We start from the raw sequence: 15,227 nt of genomic DNA on the forward strand, positions 1-15,227 counted from the left end.
GGAGTAAGAATGGACTGAGTTTGCCGCTGTGTGGGTCATTAATGCAGCATCATAGAACTCAATGAGGAAAATGGAAATAGGCTGGCATTGGTTTTAATTCCTAAGGCTGTAGCAACTGTTGGTCGTAATTAAATAGTGATTTTCTCTTACTCACACACACACACACAAAGTCTTCAGAACAACCATTGTTAGTTACAGGACAATAAAAATATAATTGATGGGCAGGGCTTGGATTCACGCTCTGTCTACCAATTATATATGCATGTAAATATTATATCATGCACCCCCTGTATGTTAAAGCCATAACTTTTTATTTTGCTCTTGTGTTGAACTGTTCAATTCATATAGCAGAATGTCGTGTGGGGATGTTTTGGTCCAATGTGTTCTTTGTCACAACCACTAGCATCACTTTCGCAAGTGACAAAGGTGGTCTGGGAGTTTAGGTTTCAAAGGTTTAAGAAATATCCCTTTCATTTTCTTAAGCTATCACTTTTCACAGCCAGATACCAATAATTCACCAGCGGAGATGTTAGGAGAATCCATTTAAATATGACCTAATAGGTCATACTGACAATAACGAGATCCAGTTGATGCATCAACTGCCAATAAGCTGAAACTCCTGGCGAGAGAGTTGGAGAGAGTTGCTGTTTAATGATCATGGGGAGATGTTGGAGGAAAGGAACAGCAGGGATGGAAGAGCAGCGGAGTCAGTGAAGGAGGAGTAGAAGGAGAACTGGAGGAGAGGAGGTGGGTAGGAAATGGAGAGATGGAGTAGAGCTGAAAGAGGAGGGCTAGCGTAGAAGAGAGACGGAGGTGGATAAGGAAACGTAAAGGAGGAGCAGTGGAGGAGAATTAGGGGGAGGTAGGGAGGAACACATGCATGTTGGAAACCATAATGGAGAGTCGACGAATGAAAAGAGATGTAGTGATCAAGTGCAGTAGCTAGAGAGATGGATCCTTGGAATAAAGGAAGTAGAAAGAGACAGAGGAGAGTGGATAGAGAGAAGAGCAAATGGTATCTGTATCATGGTGTGTTGCTTTTGTTGTGTTTAGGGGTCCACAAGTGAGCAGGCGGCAGATCATGTGTAGGAAGGTAACTGGATTGCAGGAATGGCTAATTAGATCGGCCTTCTGTCACGCAGAAGAGTCAATGAGCCATCAATGTCAACACTCAGGCAACTACACTCAAATCAGCTCACTGTAAGCCCCGCGCTATGAGTGATTGGTCAGTTGCCACTAGGGGTGCTAAATTCTGATTGAAAGATTTTCAGAATAAAATGGGAAAAAAAGCAGGATTTATGGGAATTAGCCATATCGTCATTTTCAATATATCCCACCATACCCACATTTGATATAATGCATTTGAAATGTAATTATGAAGCACTTGTTTTAGTAATAGCACCTAGTTTCTAGAGAACATTATCTAATTGCTTGGACTTCAAACCAAAACCAACAAACATGCATTTGCAGTAAATGTCAACCGGCTCCATCTTGTTCCCATTCTGGCCCATGTTTGACAAACACATCAGTCTTGTCTTCAATTATCTAATGTTCATCTGTAGAATTAAATTGAAATCCAATGGATTTACAATTCATTATATGAGTCACTGAAAAGTGATTTGCTCAAATGATGTCGTTGACAGAGAAAGACGGAAAGAGGTGGCTGGCCTTAATAGTGAAAGACTTCTCTTTAAAGTCATAATGTCTCTCAGTCATTCTGCAGGAACAGACGTGATAGGTAAACAAAGGTTATTCGTTTCTACAGTATGTCAGGAGCCATTAAATTATCACCCCTCATTTTCCCTGCAAATGTGTGTGGCCATAAAAAGAGGAAGTCTGTCTAAAACAAGGGCATAGGAACCAGAACCTCACTCTGTGAACAAAAAGTGGCAGTTGTGAACAGCCTACAAGGAAGCTACAGTAGAATGTCATAGGTTACTAGTTATTTTTCTCCAAAAAACAAAGTGTGAGAGTGACAGGGAGAGTGACAGAAAAGTGTGGAGACGTGGTGAGTACGTAGGAGGTGAAAGGGAGAATGTCAGCAATGTGTGAAAGAAGGACACACTGCAAATCAGTGTCGACACAGTATGTCTTCCTTAACTTCTACTCCCTGAAATACCGTGACGATGAATGTAGAAAAACTGTGTTCCAAATGTCTTCGATTCCGTCTAGACTGCCGTACTACAGGACCAGCGTGCTGTGCACGGTGTCGCGGACAGAGTGCCACTTCAGATGTATCCGTGGATGTGATGAAATGACCGCAGGATGCACAGAGGACCAAGAGAATCCTACCAGTTGAGCAGCTTCTGTGGATGTTTCCATTATGTACTGGATTGATCAATTTAGCAGTGTTAACTCGTGTGTTGACCATATGCTCCAGTTGGTATTCCAGATCCCGAATGACCAAGAGAATCACAGACAAACACAAACTTGGCGCACCTACTGACACGTCATCAAATGAAGTGATCCCTCTAACCAATAACAGACTCTAATTCATATGTCCATCCAGCTGGGAGTTATTTCAAATCCTGATCTAGCACACATAATCCAAGACACTAGTTCTGAGTTTCTGAGATTATTAACACACCACTCCACGGTCTAACGGGCTCTTTCGCAGCGCCAATCCGACCACCACAGTCTAGGTTCGAGTACTGACTGTGCCACTTGCCAACGAGTGGCTGGGAAGGCCCACTGATGACGCAAATTGGCCAGTATCTCACAGTCAGGAAGGAGTCAGTGTCCGCAAGAATTTCCTAGTTTTATGACCCTGTACCGATTTGATTTCCTAGTCTCATGGCGCTGTTCCGATTTGATTTCCTAGTCTCATGGCGCCGTACCGATTTGATTTCTTAGTCTCAGGGCGCTGTACTGATTTGATTTCCTAGTCTCATGGCGCTGTACCGATTTGATTTCCTAGTCTCATGGCGCTGTACCGATTTGATTTCCTAGTCTCATGGCGCTGTACCGATTTGATTTCCTAGTCTCATGGCGCTGTACCGATTTGATTTCCTAGTCTCATGGCGCTGTACCGATTTGCTAGTGTGGCACCATCACCTTTAAAAAAAAAAAAAGAAGGCAGGGGTAAAGTTTTATTGTCAACAACCCAATCCTATATGGACTTTTATTGGGTGTTCAACACATAAAGGATGTTAGGTGTTCCATCCATCACAATTAGCTGGTTTGTTTTTGGAGTAGTGCACGCAAGGCTGTCTGTTTTTCCAGGGCTGGATGTGAAGCCCAGCGCGTTCCCATATGTTTCCCCGTGTTTGGTGGGTCTTCACGTTTACTGTGCTGTTTTTAGACGTCTCACTGCTGGATGACGCACATCAGAGGCACGTTACCAAGCCACCCTCCCACTCAGCAAACAGCAGCAGATGGAAATAGCTGCACAACAGGACTCGGTCGTCGTCCCAAATGGAACCCTATGTCCTACATAGTAACGCATTGATTCTGACCTGAGACCTACAGGCCCCAGTCAGATGAAGGGCACTATATAGGGAATGTGGTGCTTCTCAGGATGCAGTCTCAGTGGGTACCGACCGGTGCCTCCATCATCACTCCCTGACACAGGACCAATCAGAACGGCATTGTCAGTAGGAGGCCTCTGCCAAGTCTGGCTCGGGGGTTTCAAATGGCACCCGGTTCCCTTGTGCACGACATCTGGCCAGGGACCTTATGCTGCCATTTCAGACACTGTGTGCCTATGTCTAATTATAGTATCCTGCATCATCACCTGACAAAACCATCTTCTACCTGCCACAGCATTTCATGTGTGATGTGCAGTCTGCAAGCCCCAACTCCGTTACATAACTCTGCACCCCATGCACAGGTAACTGATGTGTGAGATTTTATTAGAGATGCTATACTAAATTCAAGGCAGAATTTATGAATACGTTTCTTTCTATATTGGTATTGGGAAATGATGAACGGAAATTGATGATCAACTGCATTTGCAGTGAGGTTCCAATCCTACATCTTAGATGGGGTTTTCCTTGAAATCCATACAGATTTAGAAAATGTTTAATTATGTAAAACCACGGACACTGTGGGTTTGATACACAAACATCATAATTAGCTGAATAATACAGTACTGTCACATCGTTCAGGTGCTCCAAATGACGCTTTACTTCTTTGATCTAGCTGCTCTTCAGCGCATACAGGGGCAGTTATTGTTCCCTTCATCATGGGACTGTGGTTATAGACACTTTCAGCCCGACACACTTCCTCCAGATTCTTTTGGACAAACACACTGGTTCGCCCGCAGGCACAAGACTGCTAGCCGACCTCCTGTCCATAGGAGCCAGTCTCACGAGACCCTGTTTCTTCCATCCCACTCTATCATTATGGGCTAGAAAGTCTCCAACTTTGCTGGTGAAAAGTATCCATAAGTTGACAGCAACATTGCAGCAAAGTCGGCAATAAGGTTCTTATATGCTTTAGAGAAGTTCTGTTCAGAATTTAGATGGTGTAACAAACTAAGTGTCTCACCAAGTGACAAACTGAAAGGCAACGACTGTGCTTAGAACCGGTCAGTGTACCAACATCTACAATATTATTCTGTGAAGTGTTTGCAAGCATGTTTAAAGAACATTTTCAAAGGTCCTTCCTTGTACTCCATAAACAAAACTTTGTAATGGCCGCCAAAATAGGTCACAGTTCTGAAGTCCTCCCATTTCAGTGCCTTTAATGCTCATCGACTTTGGGAGTCCTTGCCAACTCCTCTCTGCACGTACCTAAGAATCATTACGAGCAGCTCATAAACATAAAACTGCACTTAACATAGGAAATAAAAGTAAACACTCCACCATCATCATCATAGCGCACATTTATTTTTGTTTTCATGTCTGAATAACCAACGAGATATAAACCATTCTAATCTAATTTGGGTCACAACAAAACTTTAACAGATTCTAACTTTGCCAACTTACACACTAAATAACCTAACACATAAAAGGTCCATAATTATCAACAGATGTAATAAAGCAATAAAGCAATAATAAAATATAAACCTTCCACAGCCCCGCTTAGGCAAGTGAGATGTTCCTAATTTAAAGGGGTAACTGGGATCACAGCAGTCACCCAACTACTTGGATTGCTAGTTGAATCTTGACATCTTCACTAGTCACTAGAAAGATGATTAAGAAGTCCCCAGGGTCCTCTCTCTTCTATGTTTAATATTCCCACCGTCAATCAACCGGCCTGTGTACCCAGGTGAACTGTGTCCCCAGTCTCAGCAGTCTGGCTCATTACTATGGAAATCTTCTTCATTATCACAGATTCCCTTCTCACCACAGCATCCTAGAAATTCAATAACAGACTACTTCACATTCTGTAATAGCTCTAGATTAACATCTACCGTGACCCACATTGTTGTCTTTTGAAATCCATCTATCGTATGATGCTTACTATCTATTATGACAAAAACATGAGGTCTTTTCTTAGAAATTGCTGAACCGTGGTGATTTAAATCCTGGCTAGATCTTGTATACATGCATGTACTGTAACACTATCAATCATACCTTGTTAATCTGACTGAGAAGCCAATAATTGAGTTGGTTTGATCTTTAGCATTGTGTAGTCTGATACCCTCCTCTACATTGATTCTAATCTACATACACCTTTATCTACAGAAATTCTTATCAACAGACACCCACGTCAACAGCCAACTGTATCTACACACACCTATTAACATTTACGGTCATCTACAGAGGAATGTAAAATAAAATCTTAACAGAACTCATGAAAATACAATTACATTTTGATAGTATTGAACTCCAGTACACATACATTCACATTTTAGAAAGCATTTGAAAAAAATAAAAATAGATATACTAGCCATGTATAATGAACTATGATGGTGGTGACAGGGCTTTCCTATAGCTGATATATTGATACTATTACAGAGGGAGCCAGAACTTTATAAGTGGAAATGTCAAATTGCCTCTTTATTTATTGTCAGTTCATATATCAGGTGAGGCTGAGGTGAAATAATGCATAAGCTCTAACAATGTGAGAGAGGGGAATAGATGTCTGGGGACTTGGAAACTGATTCAGGTGGATGTCTTTATCATTAACCATGGATGGACATACCACACACAGATAGGTTTTACTATACTTGTGAGGACTTTTCAGGGATCACAGTTGATTCTCCAATAAAATATATTTTCTGACCCCTAATCCAAACCCTAAACCTAACCTTAAACCCATGCCTAAAAATGCAATTTATATATGTGAGGACCAAAACATCCTCATTGGTCATGATTTGCTGTGGGTTACTCTAATTTTGAGGACAACCGGACCCCACTGGTATAGTAGCACACAAACACACATAGACAAACAAACACATAGACACACACACTCACACACACACACGTCCTACTGTTTGTTTATAATAAACAAATATTGGTTTTCACATTAAGAATTCATAAACTGGATTAAGCTTAAAAGGTCACCAAAGGGCAGGTTTCTACAGCAATCTTAAAAACATCTGACAGTTTGTGAAATATCTGTGACCAGAATGGTTTAGTCATAGTACATTACCAGAACATTATGCATTAAGGTGGCTCGTCAATCCTTGCAGAGATCTGCAATCTCCCAGCGCATCACCATGTCACTCAGGGGACCTTACCAAACTGAGCATGGAGGAGAGTGCCCCAAAACCTGAGAAAGACCAGTCTGAGGAACTAACTTATTGAGGAATGCGTCCAGAGTTAACTATGTTTGAACAGGGCCCACAGAGTTCTAGTTCCAATAGGGAAGCCCTTGAGACAGCCTGCATGAATCATGAAGTCCCCGGACTCGTTATGCCTACTTCATGTGTGACCTGTCCCACGGTATGAGTCAGTTCAGATGAGTGAGGCTATCTGGCCGTGTGTGATTCACAAGTCACTGTTACAGTCAGCATCATTACATCTACCCTTTGATTAGCCGTTGCTTTCAAACACAGCAATGAAATGTCCCTGTGTATTTAAAAAGGCCGAAGGAAGACAGGGAGGTGTGCATAGTCGGTTTATGGATAATGTACAAAATATACAAAGAAGCTTGCTTTCAGTGTGGGACATTTCTTTGCGATTCCCCTTGAAAACTAAGCAAGACTTTTGAAGATGCACTCTTCAACTAAGCTATTCTGTTCTCTAGACACATATATCCTACACTTTCCCACTAGAAAGACACCAGACGATAAAACCAATGGAAACAGCTGAGCATGCAGCACAGGTAGAAAGATCTATACAGCCGGACAACTGACCACATGCTACACCAAGCGAGACATCGGAAGAAGTTAAAAGTTAATCTAAACCAACAGTTCTTCAATTTGTGTCGATACGCCACAGAAAACGTCAATTAAAGAAAAGACATGCCTATCGGACTGGGGGGAGTAATCAATTCACTGTGTTTTCCGCATACGTTCAGCTCATTGATTAGGACTGAGTAACAATGAGCACCCTATTCCTTGTATGCTGACCAGGACCTCTATAGGTCCTGATGAAAAGTAGTGCACTATATTGGGAACGGGTTCCATCTTAGACATGGACTGATCTGGTTGTGACCCGTCTGAGCGCGGGGCCGCCAACGTCACACCACGTTATTAACACAAGGGGCCATCTGGCTATGTGTGCTACATATGCTGTGAGCTTAAGGGGGGGGGGGGCGCTCTGACTGGCGACGCCTGCTGCTCCACTGTGACCCACATACCTGCCAGGCTGCCGGAACAACCTGCTTTATTTTCCCCTTAAAAATTGATGATATGGGAGGCTGGGATCTGGAGGAGGAAGAGGTAGGAGAGGGGAGGGGGAGTGTTGTGCTGAGGACAGCAGGGAGAAAAAACATCTGATAAAGTATGATTTGATAATAGGAGAAAGGCAGGCAACTAAAACAGATGAAATCAATGCAATGCAACCTCTGTGGTTTCCGTCATATTGCTAAGCCATCGCTATCTCCCTCTCCATCTTTATTTTGTGCCTTTCTCTACCGTGGCTCTGATCTGGGTTGATATTCTTTATGATTTAGTGTGCTTCTTCTTCTACCTTAATGCTGATATACATATGTTTTTTAGTTGACACAAAGGTCAACTGCACCCGTGTTTCGGGCTCTGGTCTCATCCAATCTTGATTAACGTCCAGTAACAATAAGGTCCAGTAATATGGTCAGGTGCAGCTCAGGAAGACCTAGCATAGCTGCAAATGGCTGAAAACAGAGCATCACACCTTGTCCAAAACTGCACACACAGAACTAATACCAACAACATGCATGAACATCTTTCATTATAGAAAGCTAAAATATTATTGCATTTCTAGTAATATATTTTACATCTTTGCTCGGCAAAAACAGTAGGCCTATTTTTCACATGATAATGAACTGCAAACACAATTAAAAGCACTTCAGTGCAGATGGAACCCTCAGTTTCAGATTGGCCCTTTCAGAGCTCTGATCACAAAACATAGCTGAAGCTGAGTGAGATCACTTTGACAGGGAGAAAACAAACAACTGTGTGTAAATCCTGCTTTTTTATGCATTTTAATGTAATCAATAGTATGCAGTCTTGTCTATAACTGTAATCTGTCATGTGTACACTACATTGGATCAGAGACCCTGGCCAACAGTGTGGTTAGTTCCAGTTTCAGATAGCGCTGTGTCAGCTAGCTCAGCCTGTTTTAGCCTGTGTGTTTCACATCGATCCGCCCCGCAAATGACCCAGTCACACATCAATATTAAATATTGATCACTTTTCTTAGTCACATGCCAATCAGCGTCTTCACCTCCTTGACCCAATTTCCCGTAAGTTGCAGGATGGCTAATCAAGGTTTAGTGCACATGTATATTCCTTAGGTCGGATTTGTTCTGTACAAGAGGACCACTCTTCATTCACCTTCAATGCTATTTCATGTCATAATCAGATTCTGTCTTCACTTCCACTTGCATTTTTTCCATATCTTCCCTTCAGTCTGGGTGAATGTTGTTCACTTTGCCACCACCCAATGGCTGCTGAGAGAGGTGCAATATGTCAATACTGAAGACCAGCTCAGTACGTCACCATGGTTAATTATATCCCTGGTTATTTTGTAATGAATAACCAAGTAAGGTTGTGCAAGGTGTTAGTTAAAATATATTTTACATTTACATTTTTGTTATTTAGCTGAGCAACTAACAGCAAGTCCATTAATCCTAAAATTACAAGTCAGGACAGCCAGATAACCCAGCAACGGTATGTACATTTTACATAAATGAAGTACCTATCAGCTAAGTCAGTACTATAAGGAAAGAAAAAAGTTGGTGCAAGCATCAGATTAATGAAGGTTTCAAAACGGGTAGGGACCCTCCTAGTGGTTTAACCACTGGGGAACCAGGACAGAGAAGAGTTTTGACTGGGCTGGGTGGGATCTAACCTCTCATAGTTGTTTGTATTAATTAGGAAAAAAGTATCTCCCTGACCTGTAATTTCACCAAACCCTTGACACAAAACCAACATATTCTAAATAAAGAGAGATATACAGTGAAGTATACAACAAAGGAAGTCAATCAGATGATAAGACTGTTTATGATTTCCTCAGTCTTACTCTCAGTAGAAGGCAGAGGGCCACAGCAGTCGTTCTCCAGAGGTCTCTAGCTCTTCTTGGTGCCCTTCCCTGCTTTCTTCTTGGGCTGGTTGGCCTCGATCTGCTGAATGCTGCGGCGCTTGATCTCCTCACGTGACAGAGAGCAGTCCTCCTCTTGACTGTGGAACTGGAACGTGCCTGTGGGGGAAGAGAGCAGTAGTGAGAAGTAGGAAGTACAGGAGGAATTACACACACCGAGCCACAAGCAAACACCCTTAGCCAAGAACCGAACCACAGAACCACACACATCCATACACCCAAAATAAAGCATACCTTCTGAGGCGCTGTCGTGCACAGGGCTGCTAGACCTCTTGTAGCTCCAGGGCGCCATCATGATGCTCTGCTCCAGAAAGGCCCACACCTGAGGGTAGAGAGGGGTAAGGCCAGAGGGGACAGGGGTGAGACCACAGGCGAGAGGGGCTTTGGAAAAGAGCTAAAAAGACATCCCCAGAATACAAAACAGGCGTCTCCTTTCGACCGAGGCTACACATTTGTCTCTTAAAAGAATGAAGTCCATTTCTGAATCTGGCTTTGTGTGTCACCTTCTCATGGTCGGCTGTGTTTTCTACGGTCTCCTCTGAAACTGTGGTCAGCAATGTGGGCAGACGGACACTGACCTCCCTCAGCTTCTCTATCGCATCCAGTCGCCCCAGGTCTGGGGGAGAGTCCTACAACAAGACAGAATACGGCCTGATTTGAATACTTCTTGGACAGCGCAAAGTTCATTACATTTAAGGGCCTGCATATCTCTAGCTACCTGCCACCCAACAAACACTGTTACTTTAAATGGATCTGATTTAGAACATGCCCAAACTACCTTCTGGTTAGATCATTCACTCACTTTCCAGTAAATACCAAGCAACAGATCACCAACGTCCAAATACCAGGGTAAAGGCTGCCAGTTTGACCTGTATTTCTCAGTTGTCATCTTAGTGATTAAATATTGTGAGTCTGCTTCGTGTTCCCATCTTCAGTCCACAGACCGTCCCAGTCCCCACCACTCCACAGTCCATATGCAAACGGGTGAAGGATATTGACTCTCCAAAAGAAGCTCTCTGCAGCACGTTGCAGCAACACCCAAAAATATATTTTTTTTGCCTGATAGATGGCTAAGGCTAAAATGGCTACCTTGACTGGCACACAGTTCATCCTGACGAACAGGTTGTCGACACCCTTCTCCACTCCGCTCAGCACGGACTGAGCTTTGCTCAGTTTGGCCTCCCACAGTCTGCAACGTTCCCCTTCCTGCTCCAGCTCTGTCCGTATTTCCTCCTTGAGTTGCTCAAACCTTTGAGACACATACAAAAGTGGAATTCTATTTCCTTGACCGTTCACATGCTCTGACCTTGCCTAAAACATGAAACGCAGTGGAGGAGAAGGTCTGAGAGGACTGAGATCTGATGGACTGGCAGATCTAATCTAAAGGACGACACAGGAGTTCTACTTGTACCTGTCTGAGCTGGGCCCGGCACTGAACTTGAGCTGTGCATACTGGAGCTTTAGGGCTGCCAGCGTGTCTTCGCTCTGCCTGACGTGATCCTCACACTGGGCCATCCGGTGGTGCAGCTTCTCCCTTTTGGCCTTCTGTGAGAGCAGCCGTGTCTCCAGCTCCTTCACAGTTGACAGACAAGTGGAGCGCTAAACACTCACAGAAATGCCTAGCTCAAGTTCGGTAGCTGATAATCCCAGATAATCAGTGTGTATATATATATAATATATGCAATTGTACTTCCTGAACAATTAATCTTAACCAAGGCAAAATGTTGTCCTGATAAACACTTTGGAAACAGTACACAACTGTGTAGATTGAGTTTGTGTTAAAAGAGACAGGTCAGGAACCACAGAGAGACAGGTCAGGTACCACAGAGAGACAGGTCGGGTACCACAGAGAGACAGGTCGGGTACCACAGAGAGACAGGTCGGGTACCACAGAGAGACAGGTCGGGTACCACAGAGAGACAGGTCGGGTACCACAGAGAGACAGGTCAGTTACCACAGAGAGACAGGTCAGGTACCACAGAGAGACAGGTCAGGTACCACAGAGAGACAGGTCAGGTACCACAGAGAGACAGGTCAGGTACCACAGAGAGACAGGTCAGGTACTACACTTCAGATAAGACCTTTGATCTAAACAGTAGTTAAAAGGGTTAACTCAAAACAGATAAAGGTTAACTGCGATCAGTTATCCATTCAGATGTCATCTTCCCATCAGAGAACCAGTTTAAGAAACAAACATGGAGATTTTCTAAAACAGTCGTTTTCTAAAAATAATTTAAATAATCGGTCATTTGGATATAGTAGCAGAGGGAGGAGTCTCACAGCAGGGTCAACAATGCCAAACACACAACGTGTTAGATTTACTGGAAATCAGAACACCCTAGAACGGCTAGTATTATCCATCAGACATGAGTCAACCATCTCTATCTACCACCGGAAAATAATGGACTTTTCCAACAGGGAACTTTTCCAATGCGTTTCCTATCAAAAAGTATGATTAATGATATATTGCTAATCAAAAGGCTAGATATTGCATGTTAGAAGGATAAATGATCCACACGGACAACCATACCTGCAGATCAGTGCAGCAGAGAGCTTCTTTTAGAGAGTCAATATCCTTCACCAGTTTGCCTATGGACTGTGGAGTGGTGGGGACTGGGACGGTCTGCTGGACTGAGGACGGGAACACAAAGCAGACTTACGTTATTTAAATCACCAAGATGACAACATTGCGAAATACAATACAAACGGGCAGCCTCGACCCAGGTTTTGGGACGTTGGTGATCTGTGGCTTGTTAGTCACTGTATGTATGGTGATGCCTGAGATCTGATACCTTTGACAGGAACTGTAACGTCAGTCCCTCCCTCTTTGGCATTTCCTCTCCGCCCCTACAAAATCAAAACACACACACGGACTGCCATACATCATAAAGTGTCCCATATCCAGCATGTTCCCTTCATTTTAATGTCTGGTTCTCTCGCCGTTCCCCACAGGTCTACCCCTCTTTCTTGCTTCATTCTCTTTTTCCCCCTCACCTGATCTTTAAGCTTCTGTGATTTGCTGGCCCGTTGCTGTCCCTCCCTTTCTCTCTCCAGACGACCCTCCACCACCTTCTCCTTCATCCTCCTTGTTTCATTCAATGCCTCCTCCATCTCCCTGCGCTCCGTCGTCAGCTGCCTTTCTATCTGAACCAGCTGACTCTAGTTTTGAAAGACACACACACATACAATATTGTAATGGTAAAGACCTACACCAACCATAATATTGTAGCGGGGAAAACGCTGTCTGGTATTACGACGAGACAGATCTTTCTCTCAGATTTGTACCCCTACTCCTGACACACATAGCCAAGGCACAATAAGTTATATGACAGATAGCCCTTACAAGTAAACATCCATAGACGCCAAGTGCCGAGCTGAAAGGTACTGCTCCCCTGGACGGCCATTACCTTGGTGCTGTCCAGAGCTGCCACTGCAGTGTGAGATATGTGGGCCACCGTCCCCAGCTCTGCCTGACCGCCAACCACCGAGTTCTGCAGCTGATCCAGAGTCATGGGCATCTGGAGCACCTCCTGAACCAGGAACAACCCAGCTACAAGTGTCTGAGCTTACAACCCTATAGTGTCCTGACTTCACAGGGCCTATTAAACAAGTGGGAGGCCATTTAAGCCACAAATGTGCCAGTCTTGTGATCATACTGGTTCTGCCGTTAGTAAAGACTGGAGATTACATCCCCAATGGATACAATATTTACAACCTAGTTAGATTTCCCGTACACAAAGACGGGCATGATGTCTGTCAATGTGTTGGAGTTACAGACCCAATGCAGGTGCTCACAGACACGCAGATAGGTGGTTTGGATCCTCTCAGCCTCTGTGATTTTCATGGTCATCTTTTCTAGGCTGTTCTCCAGCTGCCTCACGCACTGCCCAAGGACCATAACACACAAACGTCAAACACACAAGAAGCTACAACCAGGTGCGTATCCGTAAAGGTCAACCGTCAGCTCCCTGTCCGCGGCAGGCGGTCACCCCTTTACTCAGCTGTGGTCGTTGGGGAACAACCAGGTTTTCGAGGGGAGATGTGGCCGTGCAGTGGTACCTGGTTGCAGCGCTGCTCGTCTCCATCCGGGGTGGAGTCCAGCTCTAAGGCTTTAAAGGCCTGCTCCAACTCCACCAGCTGAGACTCCTTGGCCCTGACAGCACACTGCAGCCCGTTGAGTTGGTTTATCAGAGTGAACTGTCTATGCTTCTCGCACTCCTCAATGCTCTCCACACACACACACACACATACACACAACTTAGCTTTTCATACACATACACAAATGCATTTGTCAGCCCTAAACCCAGCCTTAATATATCTGGACTCATATTTTTAACGTTCTAAATAATGTATTATGGTCCTGGAAGGATTTTGTTTGTCTAGAATCTGGCACAGGTGTCCAACATTAATTTTAGTGCCAGCTGCGGGAAAAAATGTGCAATGGTTCCTATCTCGTTTGTTCTAGACAGCAAGGAAGATAAATAGAGCTGACTGTTTTCACAACAGCACATTTTTTATTTGTACTTTTCAACTGTACATTTGAAACCCTGGTCCTGTGATATGTGGATCTTCAGTCATGCATATTATGTGAAAGCCAGTCATGATTTAAATGTTTTTTAATAGAACTATATGAATACATTTTGGGTTTTTTAGAGAACACTATTGATTGATGTAGTAAAGTATTTTCCTCAGGTATGGTATGGTATATATCAATAAACAAGCTAGTCTGTTATTCACATGCATTTTTGGTACAAAATGCTTGTCATTTTGGAGTCAATTCGCCTAACGTCGTGAAGTAAAGTTCCATACGAAGTTAGCTACCTTCGAGGATGGTCCAAGCTTGGGCGGTGACCTGCAAATGGTCTTTCCATCTGTCGGAGTTTTTTGATAATTCTCTAAAATGTCCTTAGCAGCACTGTACTCTGCCTGTGTCCGCCGCTCTGAACCCAGCCAGGTGCACATTAAATACAGGGAACAGCAGTCAAATTATTTGCATAGTGAGAAACATGGATATACAAACATGGATATTAAGCCATTACATGGGCAATGTCTGCTTACATTTCCTGCATCAGCTAAATTCTGCAATAAACATTTCAAGATCTGTTTGACATCGAATACTGTTACCTAGATATTTCAGACATAGGAACTTGTCGATACATTATTTGTTGAATGATTAAACAAAGTGTTTCGTTATTCCAGAAATAACTTTAAAGTTTACCTAATTGTTGTATTCGGAGACGCAGTTCTTGCGGAGTCAGCATCATAGCTACTCTGCATCGGCTAACAGCGCACTGTTTTCTCTTCAGCGGGAATAAGTATATCTTGTGGTAGGTTTACGGATGGCGTTTCGCTACGCGTAGAGCAGTGTTATTATTTGATCGATAACATTCTGTTGAGAAGTCATGGTACTAAAACAGATAGGCACGTGAGCTAATAAGGGAACTCTCTTCGATATTGGCCATGCTTGTGACTAAAATGTGTTTTAACTCCAAAATAAATCAGATAATGTAAGTAAATCATTATAATATCACGCATCAATACTAAATAGGCTACTCACAGCGTATCATCACATTGCAGGCAGTTAACACAGACAGA

At 43.4% G+C, this 15,227-nt stretch overlaps 1 protein-coding gene across 4 annotated transcripts; it reads right to left on the reverse strand.

The window, feature by feature from the left end:
* Positions 1-4,825: 4,825 nt before the first annotated feature.
* Positions 4,826-15,213, reverse strand: LOC105014399 (coiled-coil domain-containing protein 183). 4 transcript variants are annotated; one of them, XM_029124421.2, is made up of 14 exons: positions 15,190-15,213; positions 14,851-14,982; positions 14,454-14,572; positions 13,692-13,859; positions 13,411-13,515; positions 13,040-13,162; positions 12,627-12,791; positions 12,425-12,479; positions 12,163-12,263; positions 11,044-11,204; positions 10,722-10,881; positions 10,136-10,261; positions 9,867-9,954; positions 4,826-9,731 (listed from the first exon to the last, which is right to left on the reverse strand). In XM_029124421.2, the coding sequence occupies exons 2-14, from the start codon at positions 14,894-14,896 to the stop codon at positions 9,601-9,603; spliced, it is 1,548 nt and encodes a 515-aa protein (XP_028980254.2). In that variant the 5' UTR covers positions 14,897-14,982; positions 15,190-15,213; the 3' UTR covers positions 4,826-9,600. The 4 variants fall into 4 exon arrangements, with proteins under 4 accessions (XP_028980254.2, XP_034152355.1, XP_034152354.1 ...); XM_034296464.1 differs by lacking the exon at positions 15,190-15,213 and having other exon boundaries at positions 4,826-8,979; positions 9,555-9,731; positions 14,851-15,158; XM_034296463.1 differs by lacking the exon at positions 15,190-15,213 and having other exon boundaries at positions 4,826-8,982; positions 9,555-9,731; positions 14,851-15,158.
* Positions 15,214-15,227: the final 14 nt, after the last annotated feature.

The sequence above is a fragment of the Esox lucius genome, chromosome 13 (assembly GCF_011004845.1).
Source record: "Esox lucius isolate fEsoLuc1 chromosome 13, fEsoLuc1.pri, whole genome shotgun sequence".
In the NCBI taxonomy this organism is placed as follows: domain Eukaryota; kingdom Metazoa; phylum Chordata; class Actinopteri; order Esociformes; family Esocidae; genus Esox; species Esox lucius.